Consider the following 14612-nt stretch of genomic DNA (forward strand, 5'->3'; position numbering starts at 1 on the left):
TACCATACGACCCAGCAATTTCACTCCTAAGTATACACCTGAAGAAAACAAAAACACTAATTCAGAAAGAGATAGGCACCACAATGTCCACAGCAACACTATTTACAATAGCCAAGATATAGAAGCCACCTGAGTGTCCATCAACACATGAACAGATAAAAGAGATGAATGGATGAAGAATATAGTCATTAAAAAAAAATGAAAATATGCCATTTGCAACAACATGGATGGTCTGGAAGGTATTGAGATTTGTGAAATAAGTCACAAAGAGAAAGACAAACCACTTATGTGGAATCTAGAAAACAAAAGTATGAGTATAACAGAAACAGACCCACAGATACAGAGAACCAAATAGTGATTACCGCTGAGGTGAAGGAAGAGGGTAGAGGCAAGAAGGAAAGGGGTAGGAGATTACTACACATAAAATATATTACATAGCACAGGGAATACAACCGATATTTTAGAGTAACTTTAAATGGAGTATAATCTATAAAAAGTTTGAATCACTATGTTGTATACCTGAAATAAATATGATATTGTAAACAAACTATACTTTATTAAATATAAAATTTTAAAATAATAATAAAATAAAAACAGAACAAAACAAAACTTTGTTACTAATATATGCCAGAGAATACAAGTAAATCTTCAAAAGTTTCCTTAGCTACTTACTATTAAACCTCCCTGTAATGAAAATCATACTATCAGGCTTCAGTGATGACCATTAAGCTTATAATCGTCTACTCTCAGTAAAAGGGCCACTTTCACATTTATAAGGAAGTTGACACAGGCTTTAAAGATAAATCTGAAAATATATAACATTGAGACAAAATATGATCAAAAACAAAACTCAGATTGAGCCCTATGTATATTATAGCCATGTTCCAAACTGAGTAAGTAATATTAATATTTTTGGTAATATAGGGATAGTCTTGAAAACACACACCTGTTACTTCAATTTATTGCTATAATTCTCCAAGGAATACTATAGTCTTAAATCAAAACAATTCTTATAACCTGCCATCTTCTGCATACTTAAATACAAATGTGGGCTCTAATATGAAAATACCTTAATGAAGAAAAATTCAAATAATACACTTCTTATTGAAGAACTAAGTTCAGATGAAAAATAGAAGGTATGTACATACATTCCAGTCTCTCCGATAAGAATACTGGATATACTGAACTGAATCCTTAAAACAGAACCATAGCAAACTAAGAGTTCAAGCCAGAGAAGTAGGGACAATTTGAGCAAGAGAAAAAATCACAGACATCAGAAGCCCATGTGGGTAAAAAATATCAAACTGCCTCATCATTTGTTGTTACATGAATTTCCTTTAACAGAAAATAAAGCTAGTCTCAAAAGGGTTAAACTGTACTTGTAGTCACACATTTGCTAAAATTCACCCACATTGAAGTCTGATAATTAACGAATACAGAATCGCTGACTATTTTTTGATGGGGAAGACCCTGACCATCAATCTAAACCAGAAAAGAAATTTAACCATAAATTTAACTACAGGGGGGAAAAAAGAGAGAGAGAGAGAGCACAGAAAAAAGAAAGCTTTAAAAAGACCTTCCCAGATCTTTATAGACAATTTTGTCTAAAACAACCTCGAAAGTGAAAGTGTTAGTCATTCAGTCATGTCCAACTCTTTGTGACCCCATGGACTGTAGCCCACCAGGCTCCTCTGTCCATAGGATTTCCCAGCAAGAATCCTGGAGTGGGTAGCCATTCCCTTCTCCAGGGGATCTTCCCGACCCAGGGATCAAACCTGGATCTCCTGCATTGCAGGCAGATTCTTTACCAACTGAGCTTCAAGGGAAGCCCAAAACAAACTTTATTTACCTTTAAATCAGTGAAGGAAAATAGAGGTTAAAACAGTTTTTCTAACATTTGTAACTGAAAATTTCTGACTATTTTAATTTAAAATATAAGTTTTATTAGAAGGGGATTCAACCCCAGAGAATCTGTTAATCCAGGTATTTGTATCGTCTGAGTTGCTTTATTATTGCCTTTGACCTAAAGTCAAAAGGAAAGAAATCAAATTCTTGCCCAGGATATCGGATTTAAGAAATCATTACATTATCTCTCTTTCTGTAAAGTAACTACTTCTTATTTCTCTGAATTTCCACATGCTAGAATTTGGGTTATGTGCCATAAATGTTAAGCCTGATACATATTCACTTAACAGATATTCATATATTCACTTTGTTACTTCATTGGGAAAGCCTTCCGAAACCCACCACACCAGGATAGGGTCTCATGTAACACTCTCCAGTAACATCCTGTACTTCTCAATAGCACTTAATACAGTTGAAATCAATTTTTGCATGTTTCTTTCAAGTTTATCTTCCCCTTAACCTAAATGTCCACATACATTTTGTTACCCCACTCCTGTATTTCTGATACATTGTAGGCAATCTGTAATAGTTGAAGAATAAAATAAGGATAGGGAAGAGAGAGAAAACAGAGTCAGGTAAATGCAGTTACACTCCGTGAGCTCCATGTGGAGCTACAAATGCACGCACTCTGAAATTCAATCTGAATTCTGTTTAAATCCCTGTCTCCTGGGCTAGAGGGTTTCTGAGATACAGATCTGACAAAGATGGGACTATGTCTACTTTATTCAACATTTAGAAATCAAAAACGATCAGAATAACAAGCTTTCTTCTGTCACTGCCAATAGACACGGAATCCTTCAAGGCAACTCCCAAACTGGACTAACCACAAAGCAAACTCCAAAGATCCAGACGCAAGAAGCCAAAGCAAGTTAGCATATGTAATGAGTCCAAAGACTAGACAAAATAGATGGTGATAAGTTAAAAACGCTATAAATTCAGCATTCATATAAAAGCAACCTGCTCAAACCTGATGACACTTGATCCAGCATTCTTCCCTCTTTTCACACTTTTTTCCACACATAAATCCATTTCATTGAATATTTTTCAATGCAGCTGAAAGCAAAATTACTTAAAATCCTCATGCATTCACAGAAATTGATTCTCTGCAAGTATAATTATGAGAGAGCTTCATATACAATTTGTAATATCAATTTACAATACCAATTTGATTCACTAATAAATCAGGCTCATTAACAAATACTTATTAACTACAGTCTTATTTTCCCAAGATAAAACAGATTTGTTAGGAGAAACACACTGACAGAACCCAAATCAGAATCGAGTCAAAATGTTTGGCCAAAGAAATCCCAGAAAAGAACCCCATCACCATAAAACCCGAGACTGCGAGCCTCGTGGCATGGCAGTCCCCCTGGGTTCCCTCACCCTCCTGCTCTCCACCCAGGCACCCCTTCCCAATAAACTCTCTTGCTTTGTCAGCATGTGTGACTCCTCAGATAATTCATTTCCAAGTGTTAGACAAGAGCCCACTCTCAGGCCCTGGAAGAGGTCCCCCTTCCTATAACAGATGCATGCACCCAAAAAAATCTTAAATCACAACAACATCTTTTTTTTTTTTTTTTTTGCCACACTGTGCAGCTTGTGGGATCTTAGTTCCCAGACCAGGGGTTGAACCCAGGCCCCTTGAGGTGGAAGCTCCAACATGTAACCAATGGACCACCAAGGAAATTCCCACTCCTGATTTGAAGAGAATTCTCTAGTGACAAGGCAAGCGGAAATAATGCTGACACTGAAAAATATTTACTAAGGATTGAATGGCTTAAAAAAAAATTTAATGAAATAAATATCCATTTTAATAAGAATCTACTGACTCAGAAACAGGAACAGGAATGGATCATAACTATTTAGATCCTATATTCCAATGTTTATATTAATTTAATTTTTATCCCTGATCTATGATAACTAAAGAGACAAGTAACAGTAAAGAACATTTGGCCAACTATATACTCAGATTGCTACAGAAAAGGGTGAGTTACAGAAGTGTTCAGTACAATAGTCTTCAACTTTCAACTAGAAGTAATATGCTGGAAGTGTATTTTGAACTCAACAGAGGTCAGCCAAAGAATAATAAAATGTCACACAGAAAACCAAACTCAACATACTCACAATCTCTTATTAATGAATAGGAAAACTCATCATCTAATTGCTCATTTGAAAGACAAAGACCAAATGACTGTTACACCTCAAAAGGGACAATAACAAATCTTGTTAAAAAATCATCATTTTCTTATGGACTGCTGCTGCTGCTGCTAAGTCACTTCAGCCATGTCTGACTCTGTGTGACCCCATAGATGGCAGCCCACCAGGCTCCCCCGTCCCTGGGATTCTCCAGGCAAGAACACTGGAGTGGGTTGCCATTTCCTTCTCCAATGCATGAAAGTGAAAAGTGAGTGAAGTCGCTAAGTCTTGTCCAACTCTTAGCAACCCCATGGACTGCAGCCTACCAGGCTCCTCCATCCATGGGATTTTCCAGGCAAGAGTACTGGAGTGGGGTGCCATTGCCTTCTCCCACTTATGTACTAGAAGGATACAATGAGCCCTTCACCTTCACCTCTAAAGTAGGCCTCAGGAAGAAAATCAAAGGGGGATTCATCCAACATATTTACAAATTCCATGGTCTCCAAATGTCAAATAATCCAAATATTCCCAGCAGTCTGTATTGCTTAATGACTTTAAATTCTCTCCCTTTTTTAAGTAAAAAAAAAAAAATCAAAAGCTTCAAAAAGTCTCATTTCTGGTCTCATTTTCTCAAGAAAATCTGCTAAAACAGTACCTTTAAAAACTCAGTGCATACTACATGCCAGAAACACTTTACATATTACGCCTCATTTAATCTTCACCAGGGCCTCCCGAGTTAAAATTTACCATTTCTCCCACAGTACAGACACAAAAACTGAGTAGAGTAGACAGGTCATTTGTCTGAGATTACCCAGGTAGTAAGAAGTGAGCAAGAATTCTAACACAGGCAATTTGATTCCAGAATCCAGAATTCCCCCTCCTAAGCCATACTGAAATATAGAAATCTGAACAGCATCTTGTAAGTGGAGGTAAGCTTGGGAAGTTATATAGAATTACTGGTTTTTTCCCATAAAATAAAACCATATGAGAACATTAAAAAAAAAAAAAAAAAAACCCTCTGGCCATATTACTTAAATTTTACAGTTCAGTTCAGTCACTCAGGAATGTGCAACTCTTTGCAACCCCATGGCCTACAGCACACCAGGCCTCCCTGTCCATCACCAACTCCCTGGAGTTCACTCAAACTCATGTCCATTGAGTCAGTGATGCCATCCAACCATCTCATCCTCTGTTGTCCCCTTCTCCTCCCACCTTCAGTCTTTCCCAGTATCAGGGTCTTTTCCAGTGAGTCAGTTCTTCACATCAGGTGGCCAAAGTAGTGGAGTTTCAGCTTCAACATCAGTCCTTCCAAATGAATATTCAGGACTGATTTCTGTTAGGATGGACTGGTTGGATCTCCTTGCAGTCCAAGGGACTCTCAAGAGTCTTCTCAACACCACAGTTCAAAAGCATCAATTCTTCGGTGCTCAGCTTTCTTTGTAGTCCAACTCTCACATCTATACATGACTATTGGAAAAACCATACCTTTGACTAGATGGACCTTTGTTGGCAAAGTAACGTCTCTGCTTTTTAACATGCTGTCTAGGTTGGTCCTAACTTTTCTTTCAAGGATCAAGTGTCTTTTAATTTCATGGCTGCAGTCACCATCTGCAGTGATTTTGAAGACCAAAAAAAATAAAGTCAGCCACTGTTTCCACTGTTTCCCCATCTATTTCCCATGAAGTGATGGGACCAATGCCATGATCTTAGTGTTCTGAATGCTGAGCTTTAAGCCAACTTTTTCACTCTTCTTTTTCACTTTCATCAAGAGGTTCTTTAGCTCTTCGCTTTCTGCCATAAGGGTGATGTCATCTACATATCTGAGGTTATTGATATTTCTCCTGGCAACCTTGATTCCAACTTGTGCTACATCCAGTCAAGCATTTCTCATGATGTACTCTACATATAAGATAAATAAACAGGGTGACATTATACAGCCTTGACGAACTCCTTTCCCAATTTGGAACCAGTCTGCTGTTCCATGTCCAGTTCTAATTGTTGCTTCCTGACCTGCATACAGATTTCTAAAGAGGCAGGTCAGGTGGTCTGGTGTTCCCATATCTTGAAGAATTTTCCCCAGTTTGTTGTGATCCATACAGTCAAAGGTTTTGGCATAGTCGATAAAGCAGAAATAGATGTTTTTCTGGAATCCTCTTGCTTTTTCTATGATCCAACGGATGTTGGCAATTTGATCTCTGCTTCCTCTGCCTCTTCCAAATCCAGCTTGAACATCTGGAAGTTCACGGTTCACAAACTGTTCAAGCCTGGCTTGGAGAATTTTGAGCATTACTTTGCTAGCGTATGAGATGAGTGCAATTGTGGGGTAGTTTGAGCATTCTTTGGCATTGCCTTTCAAGTCTTTCACAATTAACTAAAAACTGTCTATAAGTTGTTTTTTTTTTCTTTTTTTATTCCTAGAAGTCCAACTCTTGCTTAAGTATTTATTCAGTCTAAAGGTAATGAACTGACCCTTTATAATCTAACAAGTCTGTTAAGATTCAACAGAAGTAAAGATTAAGTAACCACTTTCATACTCTGAAGAAGGGTATAAACATTTGAAGGTCAATAAAGAAGCACATTTTTAAATCACTCTTTGCCAAAACTGAGAAAGGATCTTCTCTGAAATCAGTTAATGATAAATGCCAGTACCCTAATCTGGAAGTCCTGGGGAAAGACACCAGGAAAAACATAAGAAAACTGTTAGAATCACCTGAGGTAAGTTAACAAGTTTTCCTTTTAGGAAAGGCACCTAAGAATTGGAACAGCACAGAGTCCATCCTCCTAAATGAGTAACTGTGTATTTTAACTTTGCCACAAAGTACCAAGGACACTATGCTTTCATTAATTTTAGTGGTTTAATAACTGTTTCATGTGTATAGCACTGGGTACCACTTATTGTGAATGTGTGACAATAACTGAGTAAGAAATAAAGCTTTCTGAAATACATTTTTGGTACATAGATAAATTGTTAGCATATATTATAACATTTGTACTGCTGCTGGTGCTAAGTCACTTGTCCGACCCTGTGCGACCCCATAGACGGCAGCTCACCAGGCTCCCCCATCCCTGGGATTCTCCAGGCAAGAACACTGGAGTGGGTTGCCATTTTCTTCTCCAATGCATGAAAGTGAAAAGTGAAAGGGAAGTCGCTCAGTCGTGTCCAGCTCTTAGTGACCCCATGGACTGCAGCCCACCAGGCTTCTCCGTCCATGGGATTGTTCAGGCAACAGCACTGGAGTGGGGTGCCATGCTGTAGGCTCTTAAAGAAAAAATTCTATCAAGTGGATTGATAATGAGGATTGATGCTTTTTACAAATCAAGAAAACATGAAGATTCAATGTGAAAAAGCACAGATCACTATATTTAAAGTAATGCTTAAAATTCTCCAAGCCAGGCTTCAGCAATATGTGAACCGTGAACTTCCTGATGTTCAAGCTGGTTTTAGAAAAGGCAGAGTAACTAGAGATCAAATTGCCAACATCCACTGGATCATGGAAAAAGCAAGAGAGTTCCAGAAAAACATCTATTTCTGCTTTATTGACAATGCCAAAGCCTTTGACTGTGTGGATCACAATAAACTGTGGAAAATTCTGAAAGAGATGGGAATCCCAGACCACCTGACCTGCCTCTTGAGAAATCTGTATGCAGGTCAGGAAGCAACAGTTAGAACTGGACATGGAACAACAGACTGGATCCAAATAGGAAAAGGAGTATGTCAAGGCTGTATATTGTCACCGTTTATTTAACTTATATGCAGAGTACATCATGAGAAACGCTGGACTGGAAGAAACACAAGTTGGAATCAAGATTGCCAGGAGTAATATCAATAACCTCAGATATGCAGATGACACCATCCTTATGGCAGAAAGTGAAAAGGAACTCAAAAGCCTCTTGATGAAGGTGAAAGTGGAGAGTGGAAAAGTTGGCTTAAAGCTCAACATTCAGAAAACAAAGATCAAGGCATCCGGTCCCATCACTTCATGGGAGATAGATGAGGAAACAGTGGAAACAGTGTCAGACTTTATTTTTCTGGGCTCCAAAATCACTGCACATGGTGACTGCAGCCATGAAATTAAAAGACGCTTACTCCTTAGAAGGAAAGTTATGACCAACCTAGATAGTATATTGAAAAGCAGTGGCATTACTTTGCCAACAAAGGTCCGTCTAGCCAAGGCTATGGTTTTTCCTGTGGTCATGTATGGATGTGAGAGTTGGACTGTGAAGAAGGCTGAGCGCCAAAGAATTGATGCTTTTGAACTGTGGTGTTGGAGAAGACTCTTGAGAATCCCCTGGACTGCAAGGAGATCCAACAAGTCCGTCATAAAGGAGATCAGCCCTGGGATTTCTTTGGAAGGAATGATGCTAAAGCTGAAACTCCAGTACTCTGGCCACCTCATGCGAAGAGTTGACTCATTGGAAAAGACTCTGATGCTGGGAGGGATTGGGGGCAAGAGGAGAAGGGGACGACAGAGGATGAGATGGCTGGATGGCATCACTGACTCGATGGACATGAGTCTGAGTGAACTCTGGGAGTTGGTGATGGACAGGGAGGCCTGGCGTGCTGCGATTCATGGGGTCGCAAAGAGTTGGACACGACTGAGCAACTGATCTGATCTGAAGCATTAGAAAGTGAAGGTGATACTAAGACATGATGCTAGATGCCACAATGAGAAAGAAACATGAGAGCAGATGTACAGACCACGAGGAAACCTGAAAGGGACAAAAGGAATCGGTTTAGCACAACACACGTAATATCTCAAATGAAAAGCAGATTTCTATAAGCTCTAAAAGACACTTCTGATTAAAATTTTCCCCCAACCCGGCTTCCCTTAAACTTCTCTTCTATCAGTGATAATGGCGACACCATCAGTCAGACTTGAAATCCTGGAAGCATAAACAAGCCTTCACACTGCCCCAACCTTCTCAATCTCTAAGTCCTGTTCATTCATCCTATGAAATGCCTCTCCTGTGAAATGCCTCTAAAACTGCCCTTCCATTCTCTCTGCCACTACCTTAAGCCTGCCAAATACTATTTCTTCACTCCTGAATTATTCATGAGTTCATCCATTCATACTTGCACTCATTCAGACACTTACTGAAGCACCTACTGAAGTACCATGCTAGTTCTGAATACAAACCACCATTCTAATCAGAGGTGGAGACAAAGATCATAACAAATGCAGCAACCCTTGATTAGGGACCTCCTATGTGATGACTGCTATTCCTACATACTATTTTCCCATTTAAATCTTCACAACAGCCTGAAAAAGATGGGTATAATTACACCCAAAGAGACTAAGGCTCAAAGAGGTGAGATAATTTTCCTGAGGTCACACTGCTAACAAGTTACAAAGTGGGATTCCCTGAGAACAGATTTTCTATCACTTAAATGAATCCACTGCATCAACTCCTCAACAGCCTTTCCAATCCAGTGTACCCATTTCAACCAGATTCATCCTCTGAAAACACCATTCTGTACTTGTAACCCCTTTATTCAAAAAAAAAAAAAAAACCTCATGACATCCTCAGCCTGACCTTCAGTCTTTGAGTCAAAACAAAAAAACAAAAGCCTGTCTCTTCCCCCTACTAACTCTTCATCTTGGAAACTGCTTAAAGTCTCTTTCAGTTTTCCTACCTACAAAATGGGCATAAGAGAGAGTTGTGTAAGCATTAAATAAGATATGTAAAGGTCTAAGCACATGAAAGTGAAAGTGAAAGTGAAAGTTGCTTAGTTGTGCCCAACTCTTTGCGACCCCAAGGACTGTACAGTCCATGGAATTTTCCAGGCCAGAATACTGGAGTGGGTAGTCTTTCCCTTCTCCAGGGGATCTTCCCAACCCAGGGATGGAACCCAGGTCTTCCACATTGCAGGCGGATTCTTTACCAACTGAGCCACCAGGGAAGCCCAAGAATACTGGAGTGGGTAGCTGATCCCTTCTCCTGCGGATCTTCCTGACCTAGCAATTGACCCGGAGTCTCCTGCATTATAGGCAGATTCTTTACCAAATGAGATATCAGGGAAGCTAGCTACATGAGTGTTCAGTAAATAAGAGTTGTCATTACTCATCCTATGTGCAAAACTTCTGCTTCAGTCAATCAATACACCTACTACTTCTTTTACAAAACCATTTGGATTTCTGCCTCAATGCACACTTTTCTCCCTCTGCTCCATTAAGTATTCTATAAATATCTACTACATGAATCAATGTCTGTGATCCTTCTCTTCAAGGCCTAAGTCAAACGTTACTTCTTCCAAGGAGCCCTCGCTACCTGCATCTAACTTAAGTGTCACCGAGGGCATGGGGAACAAAAAAAATGCCTAATTATTCAAGACCTATTATGAACTAGAAAATGTGATAGTCTTCAGTGTATTACTTCACTTAATTCTCACAGAAGGAGTCAAAACAACTTGCACAAAGTCAAACAGTGAGTGAGTCAGTTGAGATTCAAAATCAGAAGCGGCTGATAGCCTTTACAAGCCCGTTGCTTCCCCCGCACTGCCTTGTGGCACCTGGATTACACATTTAAACAACTGCCCAACATGGACAAAGAACAAAATGCTGCTATATGGTCTAAGAGCCCCAGCCACCTATATAAATACAACAAACAAAATTGTAATGAAATAACACTTATCCATACCACCTGTGGTGCCCTCTCTCTCTTTTTTTTTTTCCTATTCTTTTCTATTTCACTTAAAATAACATACTGGTCAGTTCCCACTAATTTTACTTCACAACCACTCATGAATAGCAACCCAAACTTTGAGTTACCCAGCTATATTCCAAACACAGATACAAGATCAAATAAGATCAAGAATTTGTTTTCAAGAAGTATTTAACCTAGCTGGAGAGAGAGTAATAAAACACAAACTTCTCTTGACACTTTTGCCCCTACCCCACCTGCTGGCATAGAAGAACCTATGTTTCTGTTGCTCCCTTGAACTAGTCATCATGGAACATAACCAATAAATTATCTAGGCTGTAAATATGAAAAATATCAGGCATTCAACAAATCATTGTTGAATGAATGAGGCACAATAAAAGCGCTATGGATTTTCAGGGAGAGAAAGTACATACCCTAGACTCTCCCCATGTAACTTCATAATCCTATAAGGGAATGAAAAATCTCTGAATATACCAAAAGCTCAATCATGTTTGTAGATACCCTTTTTTTAAATAAATGAGCTATAGACTAGCGACTATTCAAGTAGAAAAGCAGAAAAACATGTATCTTTGCCAAAGAAAATCAAGGAAGATATTAATCGCTCTAATGATAAGTCTATTATCAGCCTCTGCTCCAGATCCTTACTATTCAAAGTGTGACTCTTGGTCCAGAAGCATTAATATCATCTGGGAGTTTGTCAGAAATGTAGAATTTCAGGCTCCACCAAGATCTACTGAATCAGAACCCCCATTTTAACATGCTCACCCCAGCAGACTCCTAACACGCGTTAAAGTTTTAAAAGCACCAGTGAATATGATACAAATGAAACTGGCTTCTGCAAGCTCAGAGAAAGTTACCATCTTCTCCTCGGTTATCTCTGTAATAAATAATCAGACTTCTGAAGAAGTTCTACAGCTATGGCCATGACACACCTTCAGGAATATGAGGGTATAAATCTAAATCATTACTCAATGAGAAGAACTGACCATCCACTGACTACTGACTAGAACTTTTAGGAAACATACAAAAAATATACCTCTGCCTTCCTAGGACACAGACTCTATTTGGCAATAAAGTAAGACAATAAACGTAAATAACCAAAGTGATCTTGGTTAATTAAAGATTAAAGAAATTAAAGATTAAAGAAATCTTTAATACAAAGGATGAGATTACGGGGGGGGGGGGTGGAGAGAGATGCTGGTTAGAACATTCAAGAACAAACTAACAACTCTCAGTGATACATACACATATTTTCAAATAGTCTCTATTTAAAGCTCCAAATTTAGATTGCCCTACCTGTAAAGCTGTGGAATAAAGGACCTACAAGTGGCATACAGTCAGATCTCCTAGACACTTTCACTGACTCATAGGCTGGAACCACCTTACAACACCAAGCAAAATCTCAACCTGGAGACCACTTTGTGAACTTGCAAAAACACTTTGCAAAAACCTTCAAGCCACAATCCTGTCATTCCCAAATTGACACAAGATCTAAGGTCATGGGGACCTGATGTCAAATATGCCCTAAAAAAAAAAAAAAAAAACCTGGGGGGTGGGGGTGGGGTGAGGGGAACGCCAAAACAGAGGGAATTAGATGAGGAATGATTGCAGGCCATTTCTCATCCCCTAGCTGACCTAGGAAGACCTCTCCATCACAAGGCAGGAGAGAGGAAAAGCAACGCAGGTGTGTGCATTCACAGTTTGAAGTGGCCCCCAAACTTAATCCTGAAGTTGAGAAGACATCCTCTCCTCCAACAGCAGACGTTCAGATGACAGCTCAACCTCTAACTCCCTTCCCCCTTCTTCCGTCCCAGCTGGATTTAGGGTATCAGCGCCTCGCGATCTCCCCCCTCCCCAAGCCCACCCACTCCTGCCCCCCCCCAAACACCCCTGATCGCTCCCAAGGAGAGGCTGACAAGACTGCGAGTGCCCCGAGCCCGCCTCCCAGGAGCCCACCGCGCACACCGCCCTCGGCCTGGGGGAGGGCTGACGGCGCTCACCAAGTACAGGGGTGCATAGATCTTCAGGGACTCCTCCAGGGCGCCCCTGGTGATGTGCAGGAAAGAGAGCCAGCAGGACGGCTGCCAAGTGTGGCCGATTTCGTAGCAGTTGTGAGGGATGGACTTGCTGAGCGCCGCCATGACGAGGAGCCGCGCGCGTGGGCCGGGAGGGACTGAGCCGGCGCTCGCAAGGGAGGAAGCGGGGAGGGCAGCGCGCGCCCAGCCGCGGCGGACCAGCCGGGGCCAGCCCGGGGGGAGGCGCGGAAAAGAGGGAAAAGGTAACGCGAGCGGGGTTACTCTGGGCCAAAGTCCTCGGATGTTGGGCGCTCAGCGTATGGCAGCTCGAGGGGGCGGGGCGCGCAGCCGGGGAGGCGGGGAGAGGCGGAGCGTGCGCGCCCCCGCCGGCGCCCCCCGGCCAAGAGCGCCCCAGAGTGGCGCGCGCAGCCAACGGGGGTAGAGAGAGCGCCGCTCGGCGACGCGCCGGCCGCCCGCCTCCTCACGGCCCGCGCCGCGCGCGCCCTGACAGATTCGCCCCAGTGGGCGCGTTGGGTCACTGTGTACTCCAGCCTCGGTCCTCTCAAAGCCCAGCCAAGCAGAATCGAGAGCAGTGGAAGAAATGGATGAAATGTCTTTGTTGGGAGCTGGTGGAGGAAGACGGTTGTCAGAGGCGAACCCAGACAACCATCCTCCTCAGAACGGCCAGCTCCCCTTCCCTGGAGCGCCAGGTAGTAAATAGCTGAGGCTGTCTGCTGGTTGGGACCCAGCAGCGCCCTCGATGACTCGGCTTTCTAAGCTCTGCGGTGCCTGAGAAGGCTCAACAAATTTGCTAGTTGTGCACTTTCCCTTCTTGTAAGGGAAAGGCTAGTAGGTCTTTGTCTCCAAACTCTGGGCCACTGAGCCAGCCATTGTATCTACAGCACCGTCACAGGTACGCATCCGCCAAGTATGTAACCCAGCAAGGACTCACTTGCCCCAGGCGCAGAAAGCCAGGCCAGAGCAAACACAGCAGGTGTTTGCAGCAAAGGAAGGGTTTATTGCAGGGTACAGGGAGATTGTGAAGGACAGAGAAGCCTAGCGTGCTGTAGCCCTTGGGGTCACAAAGAGTCAGAGACGACTGAACAACCACCACCACCAAGCAAGGGCGTGAGAGAGACTGACTTCTTGACAAGCCTCAGATCCGCTCCCACTTTGTCTGTGAGTTAGGGGTTTCTTAAAAAGGGAAAACAGAGACTAGGATGAATCATCTTGTGACTTTTTTTTATCGTAGTTTTGGAAATCAGGATGTCTTGGATTCTCAGGTCAGGTGGCCCATGGCTTGGGGGTCTGTGAGCTCATCTTGTTGTGGAGAAACAGGCTGAGTTTGTACATTAATGATGTTATCTGTAATAGCTAGCTGTTTTAGTATATTAGCAATGGCATCAGCAACAGCAATTTTAGTCATCTGACTAGTTGATTACTGTTCACTTAGCACAGGATTGAGGTTGTAGGAGGGTGAGAAAGGAAATTAAGTTTTAGATAGCGAGATTAATCATAAACTGGGGAAGGGAACTCGATTTTAGGGGGACTATGCTTCAAATCGTACACCTAGTCGAGGCAGCCATGGTCTTAGAACTGATGCCTGGCTAGAGGGCTGCCAACAGTTGGCATGACAAGGAACCTGTGTGGCCCATGAGACTTATAAACTCTGTAAGAGTCAGTTTCCTCACACATAACTTTCCATGTTCCCTGGATTTTCAAATTCTAAGTGTCTTAAAGCAGGAGCTTGTCATTAGACTGTTAAATACTATTACTTTTATATACAGCCCTTTAGACAAATCCCATTCGAATCTAGTCTTCATTTATTCATTCTGTAATATTTACTGAGCACATACTATTTTCAGGCAGGCTTCCCAGGTGGCTCCGTGGCAG

General features: G+C 41.6%; 1 protein-coding gene across 2 annotated transcripts in view; it reads right to left on the reverse strand.

Moving 5' to 3' along the window:
• TMEM135 (transmembrane protein 135) overlaps window positions 1-13054 on the reverse strand; it is a 327021-nt gene extending 313967 nt beyond the window's left edge. The window contains exon 1 of one of the 2 annotated variants that reach the window (XM_070782658.1): window positions 12705-13054. In XM_070782658.1, coding sequence (XP_070638759.1) covers window positions 12705-12845 — 141 coding nt within the window. In that variant the 5' untranslated portion in view covers window positions 12846-13054. The remainder of the gene's footprint in view (window positions 1-12704) is intronic. The other variant, XM_070782657.1, reaches the window with a different exon arrangement.
• Window positions 13055-14612: the final 1558 nt, after the last annotated feature.

The sequence above is a fragment of the Bos indicus genome, chromosome 29 (genome assembly GCF_029378745.1).
Source record: "Bos indicus isolate NIAB-ARS_2022 breed Sahiwal x Tharparkar chromosome 29, NIAB-ARS_B.indTharparkar_mat_pri_1.0, whole genome shotgun sequence".
NCBI classification, from domain to species: domain Eukaryota; kingdom Metazoa; phylum Chordata; class Mammalia; order Artiodactyla; family Bovidae; genus Bos; species Bos indicus.